Source organism: Gorilla gorilla, chromosome 2, assembly GCF_029281585.2.
Source record: "Gorilla gorilla gorilla isolate KB3781 chromosome 2, NHGRI_mGorGor1-v2.1_pri, whole genome shotgun sequence".
Taxonomy (NCBI): domain Eukaryota; kingdom Metazoa; phylum Chordata; class Mammalia; order Primates; family Hominidae; genus Gorilla; species Gorilla gorilla.
The window spans coordinates 149,589,401-149,611,200 of NC_086017.1; the positions used below are offsets into that span (position 1 = coordinate 149,589,401).

At 48.2% G+C, this 21,800-nt stretch overlaps 1 protein-coding gene across 9 annotated transcripts in view; it reads left to right on the forward strand.

Moving 5' to 3' along the window:
• The first annotated feature begins 6,192 nt into the window (after positions 1-6,192).
• The window catches only part of ESYT3 (extended synaptotagmin 3), a 53,098-nt gene continuing 37,490 nt past the window's right edge, over positions 6,193-21,800 (forward strand). For 7 of the 9 annotated variants that reach the window (XR_002005363.4, XR_010132937.1, XM_063704244.1 and 4 more), the window contains exon 1: positions 15,403-15,998. Coding sequence is in view for 5 of the 9 variants with exons in the window: in XM_063704244.1 (XP_063560314.1) it covers positions 15,672-15,998 (327 nt within the window). In the remaining 4 variants the exon portion in view is untranslated. Of the gene's footprint in view, positions 6,313-15,402; positions 15,999-16,725; positions 16,755-21,800 lie in introns of those variants that run through there. The other 2 variants (XM_063704247.1, XM_063704246.1) reach the window with 2 other exon arrangements.

The window sequence follows — 21,800 nt, forward strand, 5'->3', positions numbered from 1 at the left end:
ACCCCAAACCCCTCCCGGCTGACCTCCATGCCTTCTAGGGGTTGGCTGCTCCATCTGCTTCCGGCCTTCCACGTAGACACAAGGACTGTGGGGTCCCCAGGAAGGGCTTTCAGAAAGACTCTCTTGGCTCCATTTTCACAGGCTTCATACACACACACACAGTCCTACCATGGCCTCTACCTTGGGAGACCCCAAACCCTGACCTGGGCTCTGGCCTGCTCACTTGCACCCAGCATTGGCCATGTCGTGTGAGGGCATGCTGCCTTAGATCACAGATGAAGCTTATTAAAAGGGCGGCTTCCAAAGCCTCACCTAGGGCCAGTGGTCCTCAAAGTGCTGTTCCAGGACAAGGGCAATACATCTCATGGGAACTTAACAGGAAATGCAAATTCTCCCCACACTCCCACTGAATCCAAAACCCTGGGTTGGGGTCGAGCAAGCTGTGCATTAATACACCCTCTAGGTGAAGCTGCTGTGCAGGGAAGTATGAGACCCACTGGCCTGCCCTCTTCCTTCTGTGGCTGCAGGATTCGTCTCTGCAGATGGTGCCAAATCTCTCCCTCCAGCACTCCGGTGGGTCTAACTCATCATCTCCAAGAGTGGTGTGGTTGGTGGGTGATGTAGTGCACCACCTGACACAGTTGTGGTCCATATTTTTCCAATACGATGGTGCTCAAAGCCATTGTGGTCTTAGTTTTTAATCTCGATGAAAATATGTAATGTTTTCATTACAGTTGCTTAGCAAATAGAACCCTGACTTGTGACAGCTGTCTCCACAAAATATCAAGTTACATGAGCTATCTTGTTTCCAACAGCTGTAATATTTTTCTCCTCCAAGGAAGGAGGAGACATTGAGGTGATACTGTTATAGAGGGGAGAGGAAGAGATGCAGATGTACACACACACACACACACACACACGCATGCATGCATGCACACACATGCAATGTCACTGAGAGCCCTTGCTCTGAGGAAGGACCAGGCCTGGGATGGGAGCAGGTGTGGTACCTGGAGGATTGAGAGGTACAGCCCCATACTTTAGGAAGCTCACAATCTCGAATGGACAGATATGCTTTTGGCAGAAAGTGTGAACAGTTAATTTCCTTCCCTGCCACTCCCCTCCAAGAAAAGAGCTTCATGGAACTCAGAATTGCTATCCAGATCCTCCATACACAGAGTAAGGGAGAAAAGACAGACTTATTTCCTGTGAAAATGGATCTGGTGGCATCATGTAAACAAGTCTCTCTTGATGCTGGAAGCTGCTGGAAAATTAATTTTTTGTAATTACAAGTAAACTTGTATGTTTCTCAGAAACTGTCAACCAAATTGTCATGATTCTATAAATAGAAGTGTAGTGGATTGAACAGTGGCCCCAAGAAGATGTTGACCTAAAAGGAAGAAGATGAGGCAAAATTAATATAAGTAGAGAGTGTATTTGGGCCAAGCTTGAGGATTGCAACATGGAAGCATAGATACAAGTTGCCCTGAATACACACTCCAATTAGCAGCAATTGCAAGTGGAGTTTTAAAGGCAAAGTAGGGGACAGGGAGTGGACTGTACAAAGTTGTTTGTCAGGAATGAAACCACCTTTGCAAAAATTATAACAGTAAGAAAATTATGACAGTGAAAGAGATCTGACCTAACCAACCTCCATTTTTCCCTTTTACCTCCAAACTGCCCTTAATCATTCCTGGACTTGGACTAAACTAACTTTGGAAGGCATTTAGTTTATAGTTTAAATTATAACAGCCTTTGCCCAAAACTAAACCACCTTGGTAAAACTAATGAAAGACCACCAGGTTAGGAGGATGAGGGGAACCTGACTTCTGCTAGGGTGTAGATGTAAACAATTACTAGCCATTATTCTAGAGGTGACGAGATTTGCAACTTCCCCAGTTACTCCTGCAGATAACATCACTCTTGTAGAACCCAAGATTGGCCTTTTGAGATGTCTTTTCAGGTTTTTGCATTTCTGACAAATGATAGCTCCACCTAGACCCTCCAACTGGTCCTGTGCCCCCACCAGAAGTTGACTGAGCATGCCCGAAGACCATTTTCCACACCCTGATGATTGCATCCCCAACCAATCAGCAGCACTCATTCCCTGGCCTGCCAAACTATCTTTGAAAAATCCTAGCCTCCAAATGTTCAGAGAATTGATTTGAGTAATAACTCCATCTCCCATATTGTGTGGCTGGACTCATGTCAATTAAATTCTTTCTGTATTGCAATTCCATAGTCTGAGTGAATTGGTTTTGTCTGTATAATGGGCAGAAAGAACCCATTAGGTGATGACAGGAATTCTCACGGGCTTACAGAAATAACATTGATTAATGATTGGCTATACACTGTTAAGCTATGGAGTGTGGGTTATAGGTTAATTTATAGCTACTTGTGGCCCTAGCAAGTAGTTTCAAGAGATGAATGTCAATGAAAAGAGCCAAACTCTGTAAAATATTTGAAGAGATTTATTCTGAACCAGATGTCAGTGACCAAGGCCCATGATACAGCCCCAGGAGGTCCTGAGAACATGTGCCCAATGTGGTCAGGCTGCAGCCTGGCTTTATATGTTTTAGGGAGACATAAGACATCAATTAATACATGTAAGGTATCCATTGGTTTGGTCTGGAAAGGTGGGACAACTTGAAGGGAGAAGGCTTATGGGTCACAGGTGGATTCAAAGATTTTCTGATTGGCAATTGGTTGAAAGAGTTATTATCTAAAAACCTGCAATTAATAGAAGGGAGTAACTGGGTTAAGAGAAGGGATTGTGGAGACCAACGTTCTTATTATGCAGACAAAGCCTCCAAGTAGCAGGTTTCAGAGAGAATAGCTGGTAAATGTCTCTGATCAGAACTAAAAAGGTGCCAGAATCTTAGTTAATCTCTCCTGGATCAGGAAAAGACCTGGAAAGGAAAGAGGATTCTATAGAATGTAGATTTTCCGCACAAAAGACAGCTTTGCAGGGTTATTTCAAAATATGTGAAAGAATCCGGGCGCAGTGGCTTGCGCCTGTAATCCCAGCACTTTGGGAGGCCGAGACAGGTGGATTACCTGAGGTCAGGTGTTCGAGACCAGCCTGACCAACGTTGCAAAACCCCGTCTCTATCAAAAATACAAAAATTAGCCGGGTGTGGTGGCAGGCACCTGTAATCCCAGTTAACTGGGAGGTTGAGGCAGGAGAATCACTTGATTCAGGAGGTGGTGGTTGCAGTGAGCAGAGATCACGCTGTTGCACTCCAGCCTGGGCAACGAGAGTGAAACCATCTCAAAAAAAAATATGTAAAAGAAATATATTTTTGGGGTAAAATACTTTGATTTCTTTCAGGGCCTTTATCTGTCATGTGATGCTATACTAGAGTCAGTTTGGAATTTGGTATCTTATTGCTACAAAGAGTCTGTTTTGTCACTCTTAATATCTCTGTTTTAAGGTTAATGCTGATTGGCTGTGCCTGAATTCCAAAGAGGGGAGGGTATAGTGAGGCATGTCCGACCCATCCTTACCATCATGGCCTGAACTACTTTTTCATACTGACTTTGGAATGCCTTTGGCTGAGAGGAGGGATCCATTCAGTCAGTTTGGGAGCTTAGAATTTTATTTTTGGTTTACACATACACAGCTCAAAGTGGGGAGTAGGGCATGATTGCTGTCTTATTTTAATGCTTCTCTGGGCCTAATAATTTCAAAGAGCTCACATTCCTCCGCTGAGAGTCCTTTTCTTTCCTCAAAAATATGCCCAGGTCCTAACCTCCAGTACCTAGGAATGTGACCTTATGTGGAAATAGAGTCTTTGCAGATAGAACTAAGGATCTCAAGATGAGATCATCCTGGATTTATGGTGGGCCCCAAATCCAATGACTGGTGTTCTTACAAGAGAAAGAAGAGAGAAATTGGAAACACATAGAGCAGAATACCTTGTGAAGACAAAGGCAGGTGTGGCAGTGATGCATCTACAAGCCAAGAAATGCCAAGGATTGCCAAGCCACAGAAGCCAGGAAAGAGGCATGGAGTGGGTTCTCCCTCAGAGCCTCCAGAAGGATCCATGCTGCCAACACCCTGATTTTGGACATCTGGCCTCCAAAACAGAATAAATTTCTGTGGTTTTAAACCACCCAGTTTGCAGTAATTTGTTACAACAATCCCAGGAAACTAACTCAAGAATATGATGTGGTATTTTGTGGCAACAAATTGTAACCTGAGCGGTTCTTCCAGCCTGCTGCACAAAGAAAGACCACAGCATTGCAGCAAAGAAAACAGTTTAGTAGACATGAAGCTGGCCATACCACATGGGAGATGGAGTTAGTACTGAAATCAATCTCATCCAAAGCTCCTTTCTCAAGGGCAGTCTGGGGGAAGGGGTGGGAGTCTAGGCTTGCTGCTGTTTGGTTGGAGTAGAGATGAAATTATAGGGGTCAAAGCTGTCCTCCTAGGCACTGAATCACTTCTGGGTGGGGCCACAGGAGCAGAATTGGTGGTTCCAGGTGGAGCCATGGGTGTCAGACATGCCAAAAACCTGAAAAGGTATCGCAAAAGGCAAATCTACAATAGTGGTGTGATCTGCAGGAATGGCTGACGATCTATGTCTACACCTTAGCAGAATCAGCCTCCTCTCTGCCCCGTAGGCTGATGGTCTTTCATTAGCTTTACAAAGGTGGTTGAGTTTTGGGGAAAGGCTATCATCATTTAAACTATAACCTAAACATCTCTCAAAGTTAGCTGGGCCCAAAAGCCCAGGAACAATTAGGGAAAGGCAAGATGGGTGCCAGGGGGCAGGGGAGGGGTTAAATCAGCTCACTGTTATAATTTTTCTCACTCTTATAATTTTTGCAAAGGTGGTTTCAAAATTTGAAAGTCTAGAAAGAAGACAGATGATTCTCTGATAACATTTTATATTGCCAAACATGACTCAGAAAGAAGTAGAAAACTTGAGCAGTTCAGCAATAATAGAAAAATGTGGAAAATGTGTTAAAGATTTATCACTTCACAAAGCACCAACCTGAGATTATTTTACAGCTAAATTTTACTTAACTTCCCCAAAGAAACAATTCTCTTACTATTCAAACTATAAAAGACTAGCAAGAAAAGTCCCAAAGTCATTTAGTAAGACTAGAAATACCTTAGCATCGAAGTCTGGTAAAGCAAGCAGAGAAAATAAATGAGAAACTTCACTTATAAAAATAGATGTAAACATTATAATACTAATAAATCTGACAGCATATAAAAGGAATAATTTGCCATATTGAAAGCAGTTCTTCCTCATATCTGAGTTTTGGCAGAAACCCCTGAGGAAAGAAAAATAACTGAGCAGTGTGAGCTATGTGAGGTTTGCAAAACTCACCAGGCCCAGAGAGACATGAGTATGGGACTTCAGTCACACAGAGGGGATGGGTGCATGCCTCCATGCCCACCTGGAGTGATTGTTTAAAGGCATTTTGTTCCTAACTAGCTGCCTCATCCATTAATCTTCATGTTCTTGGAATCTGTGATAACAAAGAACAGTGTATAGCAGCCAATCAGTAGCTTATGTTATTTTAATGTAAATTCTTGGTAAACAACTTAGGAACTGCCTCTTCTTTTCCTTTAAAAACCTACTAATCCGCTGGGCGAGGTGGCTCATGCCTGTAATCCCATCACTTTGGGAGGCCGAGGAGGGCGGATCACGAGGTCAGGAGATGGAGACCATCCTGGCTAGCACAGTGAAACCCCGTCTCTACTAAAAATACAAAAAATTAGCCCGGCATGGTGGTGGGCGCCTGTAGTCCCAGTAACTCGGGAGGCTGAGGCAGGAGGATGGTGTGAACCCGGGAGGCGGAGTTTGCAGTGAGCCGAGATAGCACCACTGCAGTCCAGCCTGGGTGACAGAGCGAGACTCCGTCTCAAAATAAATAAATAAAATAAAATAAAATAAAAAACCCACTAGTCACTGCTGCTAATCAGAGCGTATATTTAGGGCAACTTGAATCTATGTTCCCCGGTTGCAGTCCCCAAACTTGGCCCAAATAACTCTCTACTTATATAAAGTTTGTCTCAGTTTGTTTTTTTTTTTTAGGTCAACACCCCAAAGGCCAAGAACAAGAGCCAGCTTGTCAAGTCCTCCCATTCTTGAGGGAGACAGCTGGCCTCTGTGCCAGCGCAAGAGGGCCCTCCAGACCCTGAGGTTTCCTTCAGAGGCTGAAGAGTGGGAGTGAGGACATCTTTGGATAGCGCTGTCAGTGAGCATACTCCATCTGGCCTTCTGCCTCCCCTCCCACCTCAAGTCAAAAGAGGGTCTCCTGAGACCTGAGGGACAGAAGAACTAATACAAACTCAAGGTAAAAGGCTGTGGCTGGAGCTGCCCCTCTGTGGTGGCAGATCATGGGTGAGGACTGTGTGAAGGAAGGCCTGCATTTCCAGCCTTCACTGGGTAACAGCATGTGCATAGTTCTTGTGGGTGCTGTGGAAGGGAGTGGTATTTAGTAGGGATCCCCACACTTGGCAAAAGAACAGCCAGGAGGCTGAGGGAGAAGTCTACATTGCCAACTTGAGGAGGTGTTGCCTGGATCAAAGGTTCTGTAAGAGAGGGAGCCTCAGTGCTGGGGAGTGGGTCCCCCTCAGTAACTATAAGTGCAACACCCACTGAGGGTGTCAGCACCAACTAACAGTGGCACCAAACTAGTAGGGACTTCCTGCTCCTCATCTCTCCTCTCTCCCAGAGGGCCCCTGTGATGGTTAATTCCATGCATCAACTTGACTAGGTCACAGGGTGCCCAGATAGTTTGTTGCACTTTTTTTTAGTGTATCCGTGAGGGGGTTTCAGGAAGAGATTAGCATTTGCATTGGTAGACTGAGTAAAGCAAATGACCCTCCCCACTGTAGTGGTGCATCATCCAATCTATTCAGGTCTGAATAGGACAAAGACCAGAGGAAGGGAGAATTCACTCTCTCTGCCTGACTGCTGAGTTGGGACATCAGTTTCCTGCCTTGGGCCTGGGATTTACACCATTGGCTCCCCTGGTTCTTGGGCTTTCAAACTCAGACTGAACTACACCACCAGCTCTCTCGGGTCTCTAGATTGCAGATGGCACACTGTGGGACTTCTCAGCCTCCATAATTGTTACAGGAAAGAAGTCCTGATCCAGACCCCAAGAGAGGGTTCTTGGATCTTGCGTAAGAGAGAATTCAGGGTGAGTCCATAGGGTAAAGTGAAAGTAAGTTTATTTAAAAAGTAGAGGTATAAAAGAATGGCTACTCCATAGAGCAGCCTGATGGCTGCTAGATGCCCATTTTTGTGGTTATTTATTTATTATCTGCTAAACAAGGGGTGAATTATTCATGCCTCCCCTTTTAGACCATATAGGGTAACCTCCTGATGTTGCCATGGCATTTGTAAACTGTCATGGCGCTGGTGGGAGTGTAGCAGTGACGACAACCAGAGGTCACTCTCATGGCCATCCTGGTTTGGGTAGGATTTGGCTGGCTTCTTTACTGCAAGCTGTTTTCTCAGCAGGATCTTTATGACCTGTATCTTGTGCTGACCTCCTGTCTCATCCTGTGACTTAGAATGCCTTAACCATCTGGGAATGCAGCCCAGTAGGTCTCAGCCTCACTTTACCCAACCCCTATTCAAGATAGAGTTGCTGTGTTTCAAACACCTCTGATATAATCACATGAGCCAATTCCTTATTAAAATTTCTGTCTCTGTCTCTCTGTGCATTCAATGATTCTGTTTTTCTGGAGAGCCCTGACTAATCCAGCCCCCAAAATAGCACTTAGGAAAGAGGTGTGGCCAGGCGCGGTGGATTATACCTGTAATCCCAGCACTTTGGGAGGCTGAGGTAGGCGGATGACTTGAGGTCAGGAGTTCGAGACCAGCCTGGTCAACATGGTGAAACCCTGTTTCTGCTAAAAATACACACACAAAAAAAATTAGACGGGCATGGTGGCCGTGCACCTGTAATCCCAGCTACTTGGGAGGCTGAGGTGGGAGAATCCCTTGAACCCGGGAGGCGGAGGTTGCAGTGAGCTGAGATTGTGCCACTGCACTACTGCACCCCAGGCTGGGTGACAGAGTGAGACTCCGTCTCAAAAAAGAAAGAGGTGAAGCTGCTGTCCCCATCACAGATTTCCCAGCTGAAGGCAGCACGAAGGGAGAGGAGAAATTTAAGTTAGCTAAAAGACTGGAGTTTTAATATTGTTTAATATTGTATTGAACAGGGCTTTTTATTACTAAAATGAAACTGTTCTTAGACAACAAATGATTGGAAAAACTCTGAAAGTGGCCCATGTTTTCATCCCGTGGAGGAAGAGCACACCCCAGTGGGCTTGGAAAGCAATGGGAAAAGTTCACTTTCTCCTTGCACCTTACTGAGTAGACATTTGTGCAACAAACTGGTTCCACCAGGAATGCAAGTGTGGTTCAGTATTAGGATAATTTTTAAACCATGTGATCATACCTGTAGATGTTGGGAAGACATTTGATAAAATTCAGTATACATTCCTAATAGAAAACACTGTATAAAATAGGAATCAGGCCAGGCAGAATGGCTCATGCCTGTAATCCTAGCACTTTGGCAGGCCAAGGCAGGTGGATTGCTGGAGCTCAGGAGTTCGAGACCAGCCTGGGCAATGTGGCAAAACCCCGTCTCTGCAAAAAAAATACAAAAATTAGCCAGGTGTGGTGGGGCACACCTGTAGTCCCAGCTACTCAGGAGGCTGAGGTGCAAGGATGGCTTGAACCTGGGAGGTCGAGGCTGTGGTGAGAGATCGTGCCACTGCACTCAAGCCTGGGGTCAGAGTGAGACCCTATCTCAAAAATAAAATAAAATAAAATAAAATAAAATAAAATAAAATAAAATAAAATAAAATAAAATAAAATAATCAAAAGAAACAACCTAACATTTTAAAGACTGTGTACCTGAAACCAGTAACTCATGTCTTTTTTTAAAATTTTTAATTCTTATTTATTTTTATTTTATTTATTTATTTATTTTTGAGACAGAGTTTTGCCCAGGCTGGAGTGCAGTGGCACGGAGGTGAAACCTCCGCCTTCCGGTTTCAAGCGATTCTCCTGCCTCAGCCTCCCGAGTAGCTGGGACCACAGGCATGCACCACCACGCCCAGCTAATTTTTTGTCTTTTTAGTAGAGACGAGGTTTCACCATGTTGGCCAGGATGGTCTTGATCTCTTGACCTCGTGATCCTCCCACCTTGGCCTCCCAAAGTGCTGGGATTACAGGCATGAGCCACGGCGTCTGGCCATGCCTATTTTTTTTTAATGCAGAAAAGTACAAAGAAAAACAAAAATCACTCATATTTTCATCACCTACAACTAATAATTTGGCTATTTGCTTATGGCTTTTTAAATAAAAATTATTATACTGCATAATACATGTTTATTAAAAATAATTAAACTATAAAAAAGTACAATAAAGTTAAAAAAAAATCACCAACCAGAAACAGTCATAATTGGCCAGGCACCATGGCTCACATTTGTAATCCCAGCAATTTGGGAGGCCAAGGCGGGCAGATCACTTGAGGTCAGGAGTTCGAGACCAGCCTGGCCAACATGGTGAAACCCAGTCTTCTACTAAAATTATAAAAACTAGCTGGGCATTGTGGTGGGCGCCTGTAATCCCAGCTACTCAGGAGGCTGAGGCAGGAGAATCGCTTGAACCAGGGAGGTGGAGGTTGCAGTGAGCAGAGATGGCACCACTGCACTCCAGCCCAGGCAACAGGGCAAGACTCCGTCTCAAAAAAAAAAAAAAAAAAAAAAAAAAAATTTAATATGTTCTTATCATTAGATTAAAATATTTTCCAATTTCCTTTGTGATTTCTTTTTTGACCTATGGATTATATAGAATGTGTTGTTTAATTTTCAGATATCTTGGGTTTTTCTAATTATCTGATTTTTCTTAAGCTCTAATGTAATTCCACTGTGATCAGAGAATATACTCTCCATAGTTTCAGACCCTTTAATTATCTGGACTATTATAAGGTGTATCATATACCCTTGAAAAGAAGGTGGTTGGCCATTTTGTTGTACAGAGTCCTTCAAATATCAATTAAGTCAAAATCATAGTGACAGAAAATAGAATGGTGGTTGCGGGTAGTTGGAGGGTGTGGAGGGGAATGGGGAGTTATTGTTTAATGGGTATAAAGTTTTGGTTTTGCAAGAAGAGTTCTGGAGATGGTGATGATGGTTACACAGCAATATGAGTGTACTTAATACCACTGAGCTGTACCCTTAAGAATGGTTAGGATAGTAAATATTATATGTATTTTGCAACAATAAAAAGCTTTTAAAATTATACAGATAAAACACAAACACATTCGTGTTGTAAAAAGTCAAACAAGGCTGGGCGTGGTGACTCACACCTGTAATCCCAGAACTTTGGGAGGCTGAGGTGGGCGGATCACCAGGTCAGGAGATCAAGACCATCCTGGCCAGCATGGTGAAACTTTATCTCTACTAAAAATACAAAAATTAGCCGGGCGTGGTGGTGCATGCCTGTAATCCCAGCTACTTGGGAGGCTGAGGCAGGAGAACCGCTTGAACCAGGGAATCAAAGGTTGCAGTAAGCCAAGATCGTGCCACTGTCCTCCAACCTGGCAACAGAGCAAGACTCTGTCTCAAAAAAAAAACAAAAAACAAAAAACAAAGAGTCAAACAATACAAACAAAACCCTAGTTCTTCCTTGACAACTTCCCCATCTGGATATACAGCCTTACGCACATTGTGTCTGACCCAGTCCTCATGACCACTCTGTGATATAAATATTATGATCTGCATTTTACAGATAAGGAAACAGAACTGCAGATTCTCTAGTTCCAGAGTCAGTAAGTGCTTGAGTCTCAATTTAAACCCAAACAAATGCTAGAGATTCTGATTTTACCCTGTGCTCCCTAGCCTCCTCCTGTAGGTCAGGCTCGAACTCAGGCACTGAGGCAGAAAGATGTATCAGATACAGCTGCTGCCCCCGAAGAATCTCCAGTCAGACAGAGGGAACAAACACAGAAAATTACTCTAGCTCTGTATGGAAATACAAAAGTAAAACTAATGACACCACCAGGCGTGGAGGCTCACGCCTAAAATCCCAGCACTTTGGGGGCCCGAGGTAGGCGGATCATTTGAGGTCAGGAGTTTGAGACCAGCCTGGCCAACATGGTGAAGCCTCATTCTACTAAAAATACAAAAAGATTAGCTGGGCGTGGTGGTGCATGCCTGTAGTCCCTGCTACTTGGGAGGCTGAGGCAGGAGAATCGCTTGAACCTGGGAGGTGGAGGTTGCAGTGAGCCAAGATAGCGCCACTGAACTCCAGCCTGGGTGACAGAATAAGACCCCATCCAAAAACAAAAACAAAAGCAAAAAACTAATGATACCTACATAGCAGAGGACATTTATCTTTCTGTTCCAAAGGAGAGATGATTTTGTGAGATACTAAGTTTTTAAAAATAATAAAATTAGGCTGGGTGCTGTGGCTCACACCTGTAATCCCAGCACTTTGGGTGGCTGAGGAGGGTGAATCACCTGAGGTCAGGAGTTCGAGACTAGCCTGGCCAAAATGGTGAAACCCTGTCTCTACTAAAAATAAAGAAAAAAAATAACCGGGGCTGGTGGCACACACCTGTAATCCCAGCTACTCGGGAGGCTGAGGGAAGAGAATTGCTTGAACCCGGGAGGCAGAGGTTGCAGTGAGCCAAGATTGTCCCACTGCACTCCAGCCTGGGCAACAAGAGGGAAACTCCATCTCAAAAACAAAACAAAACAAAACAAAAAAAAGGCCGGGTGCGGTGGCTCACGCCTGTAATCCCAGCACTTTGGGAGGCCAAGGCGGGCGGATCACGAGGTCAGGAGCTCGAGACCATCCTGGCTAACACAGTGAAACCCCGTCTCCAATAAAAATGCAAAAAATGCGCCGGGCATGGTGGCAGGCACCTGTAGTCCCAGCTACTTGGGAGGCTGAGGCAGGAGAATGGCGTGAACCCGGGAGGCGGAGCTTGCAGTGAGCCGAGATCACGCCACTGCACTCCAGCTCTGGGGGACAGAGTGAGACTCCATCTCAAATAATGATAATAAAATTGTATGTACATTTTCAGTCTTCTTTTTAATTTAGGTCTCAACCTAACTTTCCAAATCAATCTGGCTAAAACAGCCCTGCCCACCATGCCAGTCACTCTCTCTCAGCCTACTCACTGCACTATCTGCAGAGCACTTTTCCTTACCTGCTGTTTTCTTGTACTTTGTTTAAATTTTGGTGTCTGTCTTTCTGCACTAGAATGTCAGCTGCATGAGAGCAGTGAGCCTGTCGGTTCTGTTCACCCTGAATCTCTTATGCCTGGAACAGTGCCTGGCACTCAGTAGAAGGCTGTATTCATTTCCTAGGGCTGCAGTAACGAAGTGCCGCAAACTGGATGGCTTAAAACAACAGGAATGTATTCTCCCACAGTTCTGGAGGCCAGCAGGGCTGAGCTCTCTCCCAAGGCGCTAGGGAAAAATCCTTCCTTGCTTCTTTCCAGCTCCTGGTGGGTGCCAGGAATCCTTGACATTCCTCCCCTGTAGCTGTACCACTCTGGTTTCTACGTGTGTCTTCACATGGCCTTCCCTTCCTGTGTCTCCTCTGTGTCACTATCTCTGAATGTCTCTTTTCTTATAAGGACACCAGTCATTGGACTTAGGGCCCACCCTAATTGAGTATGATCTCATCTTAACTTGGTTACATCTGCAGAGACTCTATTTGAAATAAGATTACATTTATAGGTACCAAGGGTTAGGACTTCAACATAGACACAATTCAGTCCACACTAGTGACCAACGAATATTTATTTGAGCTACTGTTCTTTCAATAGTTGGTATGTAATAGGATACACTCTCAAATGTGTTCAGGCAAAGGCTGTGGAAAGCATTATTCTCCCCAGGTTTTGCTGTGATCAAACCATCTATAAAATATTTTTCTGCTGATAGTAGTAACTAGATGTCCAGGTCAAGGGAAATAAAGTCTCCAGTGTTCTAGGCACAGATTCCATCCCAGGTAGGGTATAGAGTTTTCAATGCCATATTCTCAATGTTCTCATATATTTAATTTGTGAGAGTAATTTAATGACATAAATAAGGTTTTAAAAGTGGGGGGGCAGGCACAGTGGCTCACGCCTGTAATCTCAGCACTTTGGGCGGCTGAGGTGGGTGGATTGAGGTCAGGGGTTCGAGACCAGCCTGGCCAACATGGCAAAACCCCATCTTTACCAAAAATACAAAAATTATCTGGGCATGGTGGCAAGTGTCTATAATCCTAGCTACTCAGGAGGCTAAGGCAGGAGAATCGCTTGAATCTGGGAGGCCGAGGTTGCGGTGAGCTGAGATTGCCTCACTGCACTCCAGACGGGGCAACAGAGCGAGACTCCATCTCAAAAAATAAATAAAATAAAATAAAAAATAAAATAAATTTAAAAAGGAGGGGGGTGAAATCATAATCCCATCACCCTAACGTACTTTGGAGAAGTTTTAGAAGAGGAACATTCCAGGTAGAGAGAACAGCAAGTACAAAAGCCTTGCAGCATAAATGAGCTTGATGTGTTCAAGGAAAGAAAGGCAATGCAGCTGGGGATGGCAATGTCCCACAGGTCGTCTCAGGCTGGGCATCTGTCTCAGTGGGTGTCCATCCAGTTCACAAACCAACAACCTTCCTTTCTCTAGTAATCCCCCCACAAACTCACTACCTTCCACACCCCCTCCCAAATTAGCCCAGGTTGAGGTGTGGACTTGCTGTGTGTGAAGGATGAAGGGGATGATAGATTCAGCTGGATCCTGTCTCCAAGGGGTTTGGAACTGGGACAGGATAAGGGTCAAGGCAGTCTCTCTGGATTGGTGAGACCTGTGTCCTCCATCTCTGGATGTTGGGGGGAAAGTGCTGTGCTCTGCACTTCAACCAGACAGGCAGGTCAGCAGGGAAGGCCACAAGGATGAGGAGCGCAGTTCTGGCAGTTAGCTTCCTGGTCCGTCCATCCTGAGAGCCAGACACATTCTGCCTCAGCTTCCAGGAGAATTCCCGGTATCCCTATCATACACTCTCTTTTGCTTCAGCAGACCTGGGTTAACCAATAGAGAAATATTTTGAGGAAAGAATTCTGTGGTCAAATAATCTGGGAAACACTGGGTTAAATAGAATTTAATAACTTTTTGTCTGAAGGACTTCTCAGAGCCTTTACTAGGACTGTGTACATGCAACTCTCAAGAAGGAACTCCAGCGAGCAGCATTTCTTCCGTTGATTTCCCAGGCTACACTGGGAGAATGTTAAGTTGGGGGACTTTAAGCCTCTGTTTTGGCTGAGTCCTGGAAAGCCAAGAACAATAGAGAAGGGTCCAGGTATTCTGACCACCAGGAACTCACCTATTGTTGAAAAAACTCATTGCAGTAAGTAATTTTATCCAAGAGAGAGGATAAAGCCAGAGAGAGAAAAAGAGAGTGACAGAGCAAGAGTCAGAACGAGAACGGGAGACAGGGGCGGGGGGTGGGGGGGTGGGGTGGGGTGGGGGAGGGAGGGAGAGAGAGAAAAGGAAAGAGAAGAGAATATTTTGATTGCTATCCATCGGCTCTAGCCTTTCGATAAAGCTGTTGAAACAGTAGAGTCATTCCAAATCACTCTGGTACATTTGTCAACTCCAAAATCACATTCCAGTAATTGATGTGAGCCCTTTCATGTGGCCGTCTGAAATATATGCTATCCGCAAGACGATTTACTATCCGAACTTAAGAGATTCGGAGCTCCACCTGCTCTGATCATTAAAGGGTTAGAAACCATGGGCTTCACCATTGACTCTCAGGCACCTCGGGGCTTCCTCTTCATCTTTCCTTTTATTCGCCGGTCGCTTGCCCTTGTTGGGCGCCCCACAGATGGCCAAGACGGGCCGGTCCCCGGAAGTTCCCCGTCTGATGATGCAGGGAATGACGATCCAAATAGACACCTAGAAGAGAGGATGGGGAGAGCGGGGCAGAGGGTTTTGTGGCGCGCAGGAGGGGCCCTGAGCTCGGCTTGATGAGGCTGGGGGCTAGGTTCAAGCTTTACAGATGCCAGAGGAGCTGGCAGCGTTGCAGGCTCTAGGGGCCAGTTGGAGGGCCAGGACGCAGGACCTGAGGCTGGGGAGGCCTGGCTGAGCCTGTCCAGGGAGGGCCTCGAATGCCAGCTGAGTCCAGACTATACTGTGTATTATAGACCGCGTGTAGGAAACAGGTTTTAGGTGATGTTTATCCATGATAAGCCAGTTGTACACAGGTGTTGGTGAGTCATTAACCACCTAGGGCAGCACTTGGTCCACCGGGACTGGCGAGTGCACACCTCCGGCTGACGCCTGCGCCACGTGCTGGGGTCGGAGGCCGAGCTCACGGGCTGGTTGCTCTTTAGAGCGGGCAGGAGCCAGGCGGGCGGCCCGCCCCCCTAGGGCGGAGACTTCCGGAGCTGCGGACTCACTGGAGCCGAGAACTGGGGCGGAGCGGCGCGGCGCGGCGCGGCTCGGTGCGTTTCCAGGCGCCGCTCTCCGCCGCAGAGAACCCTGAGCTCGGCGCTCCGAGAGTCCCAGCAGGGCAAGGGGGCGCGGCGTCCTGGTCCTCGAGCTTGGGAGACAGATGCGCATGGGCGTGGGGGCATGCGGACCTAAGCTCGGGTGAAGCTCTCGGGAAGGGCAAGACTGCGGCGACGAGATGCGAGCAGAGGAGCCCTGCGCCCCCGGGGCCCCCAGCGCCCTGGGAGCCCAGCGCGCGCCGGGCCCCGAGCTGCGCCTGTCCAGCCAGCTGCTGCCCGAGCTCTGTACCTTCGTGGTGCGCGTGCTGTTCTACCTGGGGCCTGTCTACCTAGCTGGCTACCTGGGGCTCAGCATAACCTGGTTGCTGCTCGGCGCCCTGCTGTGGATGTGGTGGCGCAGGAACCGCCGCGGGAAGCTTGGGCGCCTGGCCGCCGCCTTCGAATTCCTTGACAATGAACGCGAGTTCATCAGCCGCGAGCTGCGGGGCCAGCACCTGCCAGCCTGGGTGAGCCAAGCCGAGTGGGGGTGGGAGGTGGCGAGATGCCTTTCGAGGTTCGGAGGAACTTGCGGTCAGCGGGGAGCTGGTGCGCGCAAACCCGAGGGAGGGCGGGAGCCCGGCGGCCTGCACACCCCGTTCCCCACCGCTCCCGGCGCGCAGACCCTGGGGACGGTGACCGCCCCTCCCGCGGCGCGCAGCACCCTCACGTCCACTTCTGGTCCGACTGCGGTGGGAGCGAGGAACTTGGGTTTCATTTAAGGCCCCAGAGCTCGAGAGAAGAGTCACGGGCAGACCACACCCAGGAGAAAAACAAGGGCGTCTGGGACTTCGCAGACTTACTCGGGTTGGAATCAGAAGGCATTTCTTCCACCCGCCTGTTGATTCAGAGAACGAACGCCGGACGCAAAACGTAGATGGGCAAATACCGCGGTGACAGAAACGGCGGGCCCAGTTGCTTTCGGCCGAGGCCTGGACTGCGGTAGGGGGAGGGCTCCGCGGGGCTGGAGGTGGAGTGGCGGGTACGGCTGGGAGACCGACGGCGCCGGGCCCCGGGCCTCCTTCCCTCCCTCCCTCCCTCCGCCGGATAGGGATGCCGGCACACGCACACTGCCCCGACAAACCCATCTCCTGGGGTGGCATGGGCGGCACTACGATTCCTCAAACGTTTCTGGTCCTGGCTTACCTAACAAAACCCAAGTTCTGGGCCCCATTGCATAACTCCCAGGGTGGCACAGAGGTATCCTGGGTGATTCTTATGATTAGGTGAGCTTGGGAAACACCGGCAAGAGGGGTGTTCCGTCCAATGGTTGGTCTGCGGCAAACCCTTACTGTCTCTCCGGTGCTGGGGCTCTTCGTTTTCAGATTTCTTCCAGTTCCTCTCAGGCCCACGGGGGAGGCCTCCCATTGTGTCTAGCCTGTGGCCTATAAAGTCCAGCAGGGCCATAGGTTCCTCCTGACAGTAGTCTCTAAAGTGGGGTGTGAGAAAAAAATATAAGGCCCATTTAGTTTATCTTATAAGAGAAATGAAGTCTTATTGTATCAGTCTGCCATAACTGAGTACAACAGGCTGCGTGGCTTAAGCAGCAGACACTTTTTTCCTTTCCTTTCTAGAGCCCCGAAGTCCAAGATCAAGGTGTTGGCAGGGTTGGTTTCTCCTGCGGCCTCTGCTGGCTTGCAGCTGGCTGTCTTCCTACTGTCTTCACACCGTCTTCCTTCTGTGTCCTAATCTCTTCTTAGAAGGACATCAGTCATAGTTCACCCTGATGAACTCATTTTAACTTAATTACCACTTTAAAAACCCTACCTGCAAATAGAATCACATTCTGAAGAACTGAGAATTAGCACTTCAAAGTGGGCATACACTTCATAATACTTAATATTTAATGTACGATTTGATGGTAAAGCTTTGCAAATAGCTTACATATATGGGGGATGAGGGGCCAAAGACTCTTCCTGATAAGGGTGCACACTTTTCTACGGTAGTAGCCATAGTGGTAGCGCATAGGGCCTGACTCCCACAGACTTTGGTCATCCTGATGGTTCTGTGGGGCTTGTGATTCTGAAAGGTGTGGACCCAGCAAGCAGGCTTGACCTGTCCACACCCCTTGCACACAGTTGAGGGAGTCCAGGCCATCTGTCAGATCTCTGTTTTGTCCCTCTTGATGGCCTTAGCCCATGAGGGTGGGCCTGCGAGTCTTCACCAAGTAACACCCCTTCTTTTCTCCCCTTCTGTATCAGGGAAGCCTCTAGACACTTAGCTATATGTAAAGGCAGTATTTCCGATATTGGGTCAAAAATCAGATCGTGTAGGGGCGTGGACACCCTCCCTGCCTCTCCCCCACATACACCACAGAGACAGTTCTGGCCTCTGTTGGGGATACAGACCCCAGGAGCAACATGGACCTAGCCAACAGGGAGCTCAGCCTGAACTCAAGAAGGCACCTCCTAGGTTTTCACCCCACAACCCATATCCCAGGCTTGACCCAGCTGGGTAGAGGAACACTCAGAGGAAGGTGATGCTCTCTCTCCTACCAAGAAGGCAGTCTCGGGTGGGGGACAGATGCATAACAGGTCATTGCCATTGAGGAGAATTGGAGCCAGGAGTCGGAACAGGGTCTAGTCAGGTAGAAGGCCTGGTATGAAGGACACCCTACCAGGTTTCCATATCATATTGTCCCCGAATCACAGCCCCCTTTCTCCTTGACAAGGACCTGGGAAAGGCTGGCTTCAGCCTGCATTCTGCAGACTCGCCTGGCTGGCTTGTCTGGCCAGGTTGGAGGACCAGGGCCTGGATAACCTGTTGGATTAGGCCACTGGTGCGGCACAGGGCATTCTGGCCGAGGGAGGTGGTGAGCACAGCATGGAGGTGTGACATGGCCACTGCATGAGGGGGCGCTGTGTGCTGGGCCTGGCTGAAGTGTGTGGTAGGGGTTGATGTATGACAGGGTCAAGTTGAGGCAGACTTGATGGAGGCTGGCCCTGTTCTGAAGGCTGGAAGGAGCCTTGGATGCTTCTGAAAGGCCCTTCAGAAAGCAGCATGGTGGGATGAGGAAGGCTGGAGGAGACAGGCCAGTTGGGAAGGTGATTTCAGCCAAGATGGTAGTAATGAGGGAGGAGAGTGGGAGATGCGTGGGAGTGGGACTTTAGATGCGTGGTGGCCTCTAGAGTAGGGGTGCAGGGGGATCCAGGGGTCTTCAGGGTGCTTTCTGGTTTAGGGAGCTGTTGACCATTATTGTGATTGGGATTCCAGGATGAGAAACAGGTCTGGGGAGGTTGGTTGCCTGTATGAGCACCTGTGAAGTGCATACAAATAGATGCAGGTGTGGGCTTTTCACCCGCCTCGTGAAGGTTTCCACGCCCAGTGATGATATGGAAAACCTGGAGTCTACCTGGTTGAATATTCTTCTCTCTGCCTCTTTAGGAACACAAACTGTGAAGGCAAAGAGAGACGGGGCTCTGGGCTTGGTGGGGGCAGCACAGCCCCTTGCACAAGATTTTGGGCATGGATGAATGGATCTCTTCATCATCACATGCTGACCTTTTAGCATGCCTTCCCTCTTGAGAACTGATTTCTCTGCGTGAAAGAGAGGATGATGGCTTATGACCTCCTTTGGTATCAAGAAATATTTCTGTAAGTTAACAGATGGCAAATCAGTAGTTGGGGGACTGAAGAAAAGTTGAACAGCTCAACGGCACCACACTCAGACCTGCGTTGCATGTTGTGTGAGTTGGCCCTGTACTCTAGCCCCCAGTGTGGAGGGATGGATATCCAGCCGCCTGCTGCTTGTCAAGCTGTATGCTGCTTAGATGGGGCACCTTTTTCTAATTTGCACCAACTCCCTGTGAAGGAGTGGAGGCCAAGGCCTGGCTGAGCTGAGGCGGGGATGCCATCCTTCCCCACTGCCATCCAAGGCAGCCATCGTCAGCCAGTCCTCAGTCATGCACAACTTTCCTGTCTGGTCTTAGACTCCTTCTCAACATTTTGCTCCAAGATGCTGCCTCCAGGTGATCATAGAAATTGCTTTCCCTGACTGAACCTGTTTCCCCACCTGTAAAAGGAGGTTGTATTGGATGGTCTTTAGAGTCATTTTGGCCCTGATGTCTGATTTCTAGTCAAACTTCAGACAATCCTGCTTCTCCTCCAGGTCCCCAGCCATGGGAGATATAGCTGGAAGGAAGAATTCTCCTTACTAGAAGCCTTGAAGGAAGAACCTGTGGGTCCCCTTTGTCTTGTGAATGTGGCCTGACCACATGGGGAAGAAGGCAGGGTGGCCCCCGCAGCTCACCCTTGAACAGAGGGTTCAAGAGGCTGCATGTTTACATGCGGATGCTCCTCTCACACAGTGTTTATGTGTACTTTTGAAGGAATTAAGAGCCACCTCAGCTGTCCTTGTCGGGTAGGGACTGTGTATAGCACAGTGACAAGCACGGAGCCCTTGATGTTACTCATTTAATTGTAGGCCTCGGCAAGCCACAAAAGCTTTGTTGCCACACATGGTTGTGGTGAGTCGACTGTTTGAAAAGCTGCTTGCACAGAGCCAGACACAAGCGAATGCCCAGTGGGGGCTGTCCCTTTATGTTCCTCTGTTTCCCGGGCTTCCTAACTACCTTTTCCTAATATGAAATGAATGCCCAAGTGTCCCAGTGGCAAGCTCCTCTTTCCAGCATCTGGATGACTGTCAAGGGGTGGAGCGAGTGGAAGGGACGCGCAGAGCACTTCTGTGGAACCCCCTGCACCCTGGCTTTTCCTGGAGCCTGCTCCTGTGGGTTCTCGGAGTCCCAGCTGTGCTGCCCGCGCTAGAGCTGCCTTCTGATCTTCAGAGCCCGTCCTTCGTGCTCCGGGCTCCTAAGACCCTTCTTGGGGTAACCTTTGCTGCTTTGCTTCCCTGCCCACCTCCCTTGGTAGGGGCCCCTGTGTGGAGCTCTGCAGCCTTCACTCCTGGATTTGTGCACAGATCAGCCCTTCACTGACCCGTGAATTTCCAGTTACTCATTCAGCCATTGATCAGTGCTTCAACTGGATGATTGGGTTGCTTATCAGATATTGATTTGCCCCTGCCATGACTGGGCCCCTGTGAGGAGGGAAGTTCGAAATCCTCACATCGCTCCAGGTTGGGGGAATGAGAGCCGGTAGTAGGAAAATAGCCTGAGGCAGTGTAGAGAAGAGAAAGAGCTGTGAGAAAACGTGGCATTTTGTCTATCTGTGGTTTCTAGCCAGGCTGGCTCTCCTTTCAGCTGGTAGCCATCAGTTACATCAGTTGGCAGCTTTGTGAGGGGCAGTTAACTCGTGTGTGTCTGCTGGTGAGGTGGTCGTGATGTGAAGTAGTGGAAGTCATTGGAGTCATTCATGGAGGGATCTTGGGAAGCCCCTTGTCCTCTCTGGGCCTCTGATTTCTCTGAAAATCATGACATTTTAGGAGATGTTCTATAGAGTCTTCATAGCTGTAGGGTCTGCCATCATTAACCAGTCCCGAGCCTGCTTTTCTCTGGTGACACATACCCCACAGGACCCCACTCGCTGCCTTTCATGCCTGTCCCCATCTAACTGGGTGCGCCCTGGGGCTGCCAGCAGAAGCAAGCACCAGGGGAAAAAGATGAGCCGTTCACACAAAGCGATGGGCATTCTGAGGCGCAGAGCAGTGGTCCCTGGGATTGCTCCCTCCAAGCCTCCCTGCCAGCCACTCAGGCAGACAGCCAAGGGCTGAGTGCTTTGCTTACGTAGTGCTGAGAGCTTGACATTCTTTCTGTGGCTGGAGCAGCAGTCGTTCCAGGACCCAGGCTCTCAAGGTCTGTCCTGAGATACTTCAGTTAATTAGAGGAAGTAAATGCAGTGACAGCTCTGAGCTAGCCTGGGCACTCTCAGATTAGATCACAAAGCCTGATGCTTGGAGCCAGGGCCATGGAACCTGATTTTAAACATCAGGACTGGTTGGGTGCTGCTTGGAATTAGGGAGACTTCTTACCCTTGAGGTCCCTGCAGCCCTGTGAAGTTATTCAAATGGCTTGGAGTCAGGCCTGTCCTCGGGAAGGAAGAGGCAGATAAATTTTTAGTCATGCCTTTGGGGTTTCTGCCCCATATCTTAATGATGGTTCATGGACTTATCATGTCCTGGGCCAGGATTGAGCAATATGAGTGACAGAGTATGGGCCCTCTTTCCTCCAAGCCCAACAGAGGGATCTTAGGCATACATGTGTTCATTCCTGTACTCACTCAGCAAGCATTTATCGAGAACTTGCAGTGTGTCAGGCACAGAGCTGCAGGCGGGGCAGCATGAGTACACATGGCCCCTGCCCTTGAGGAACCCATGA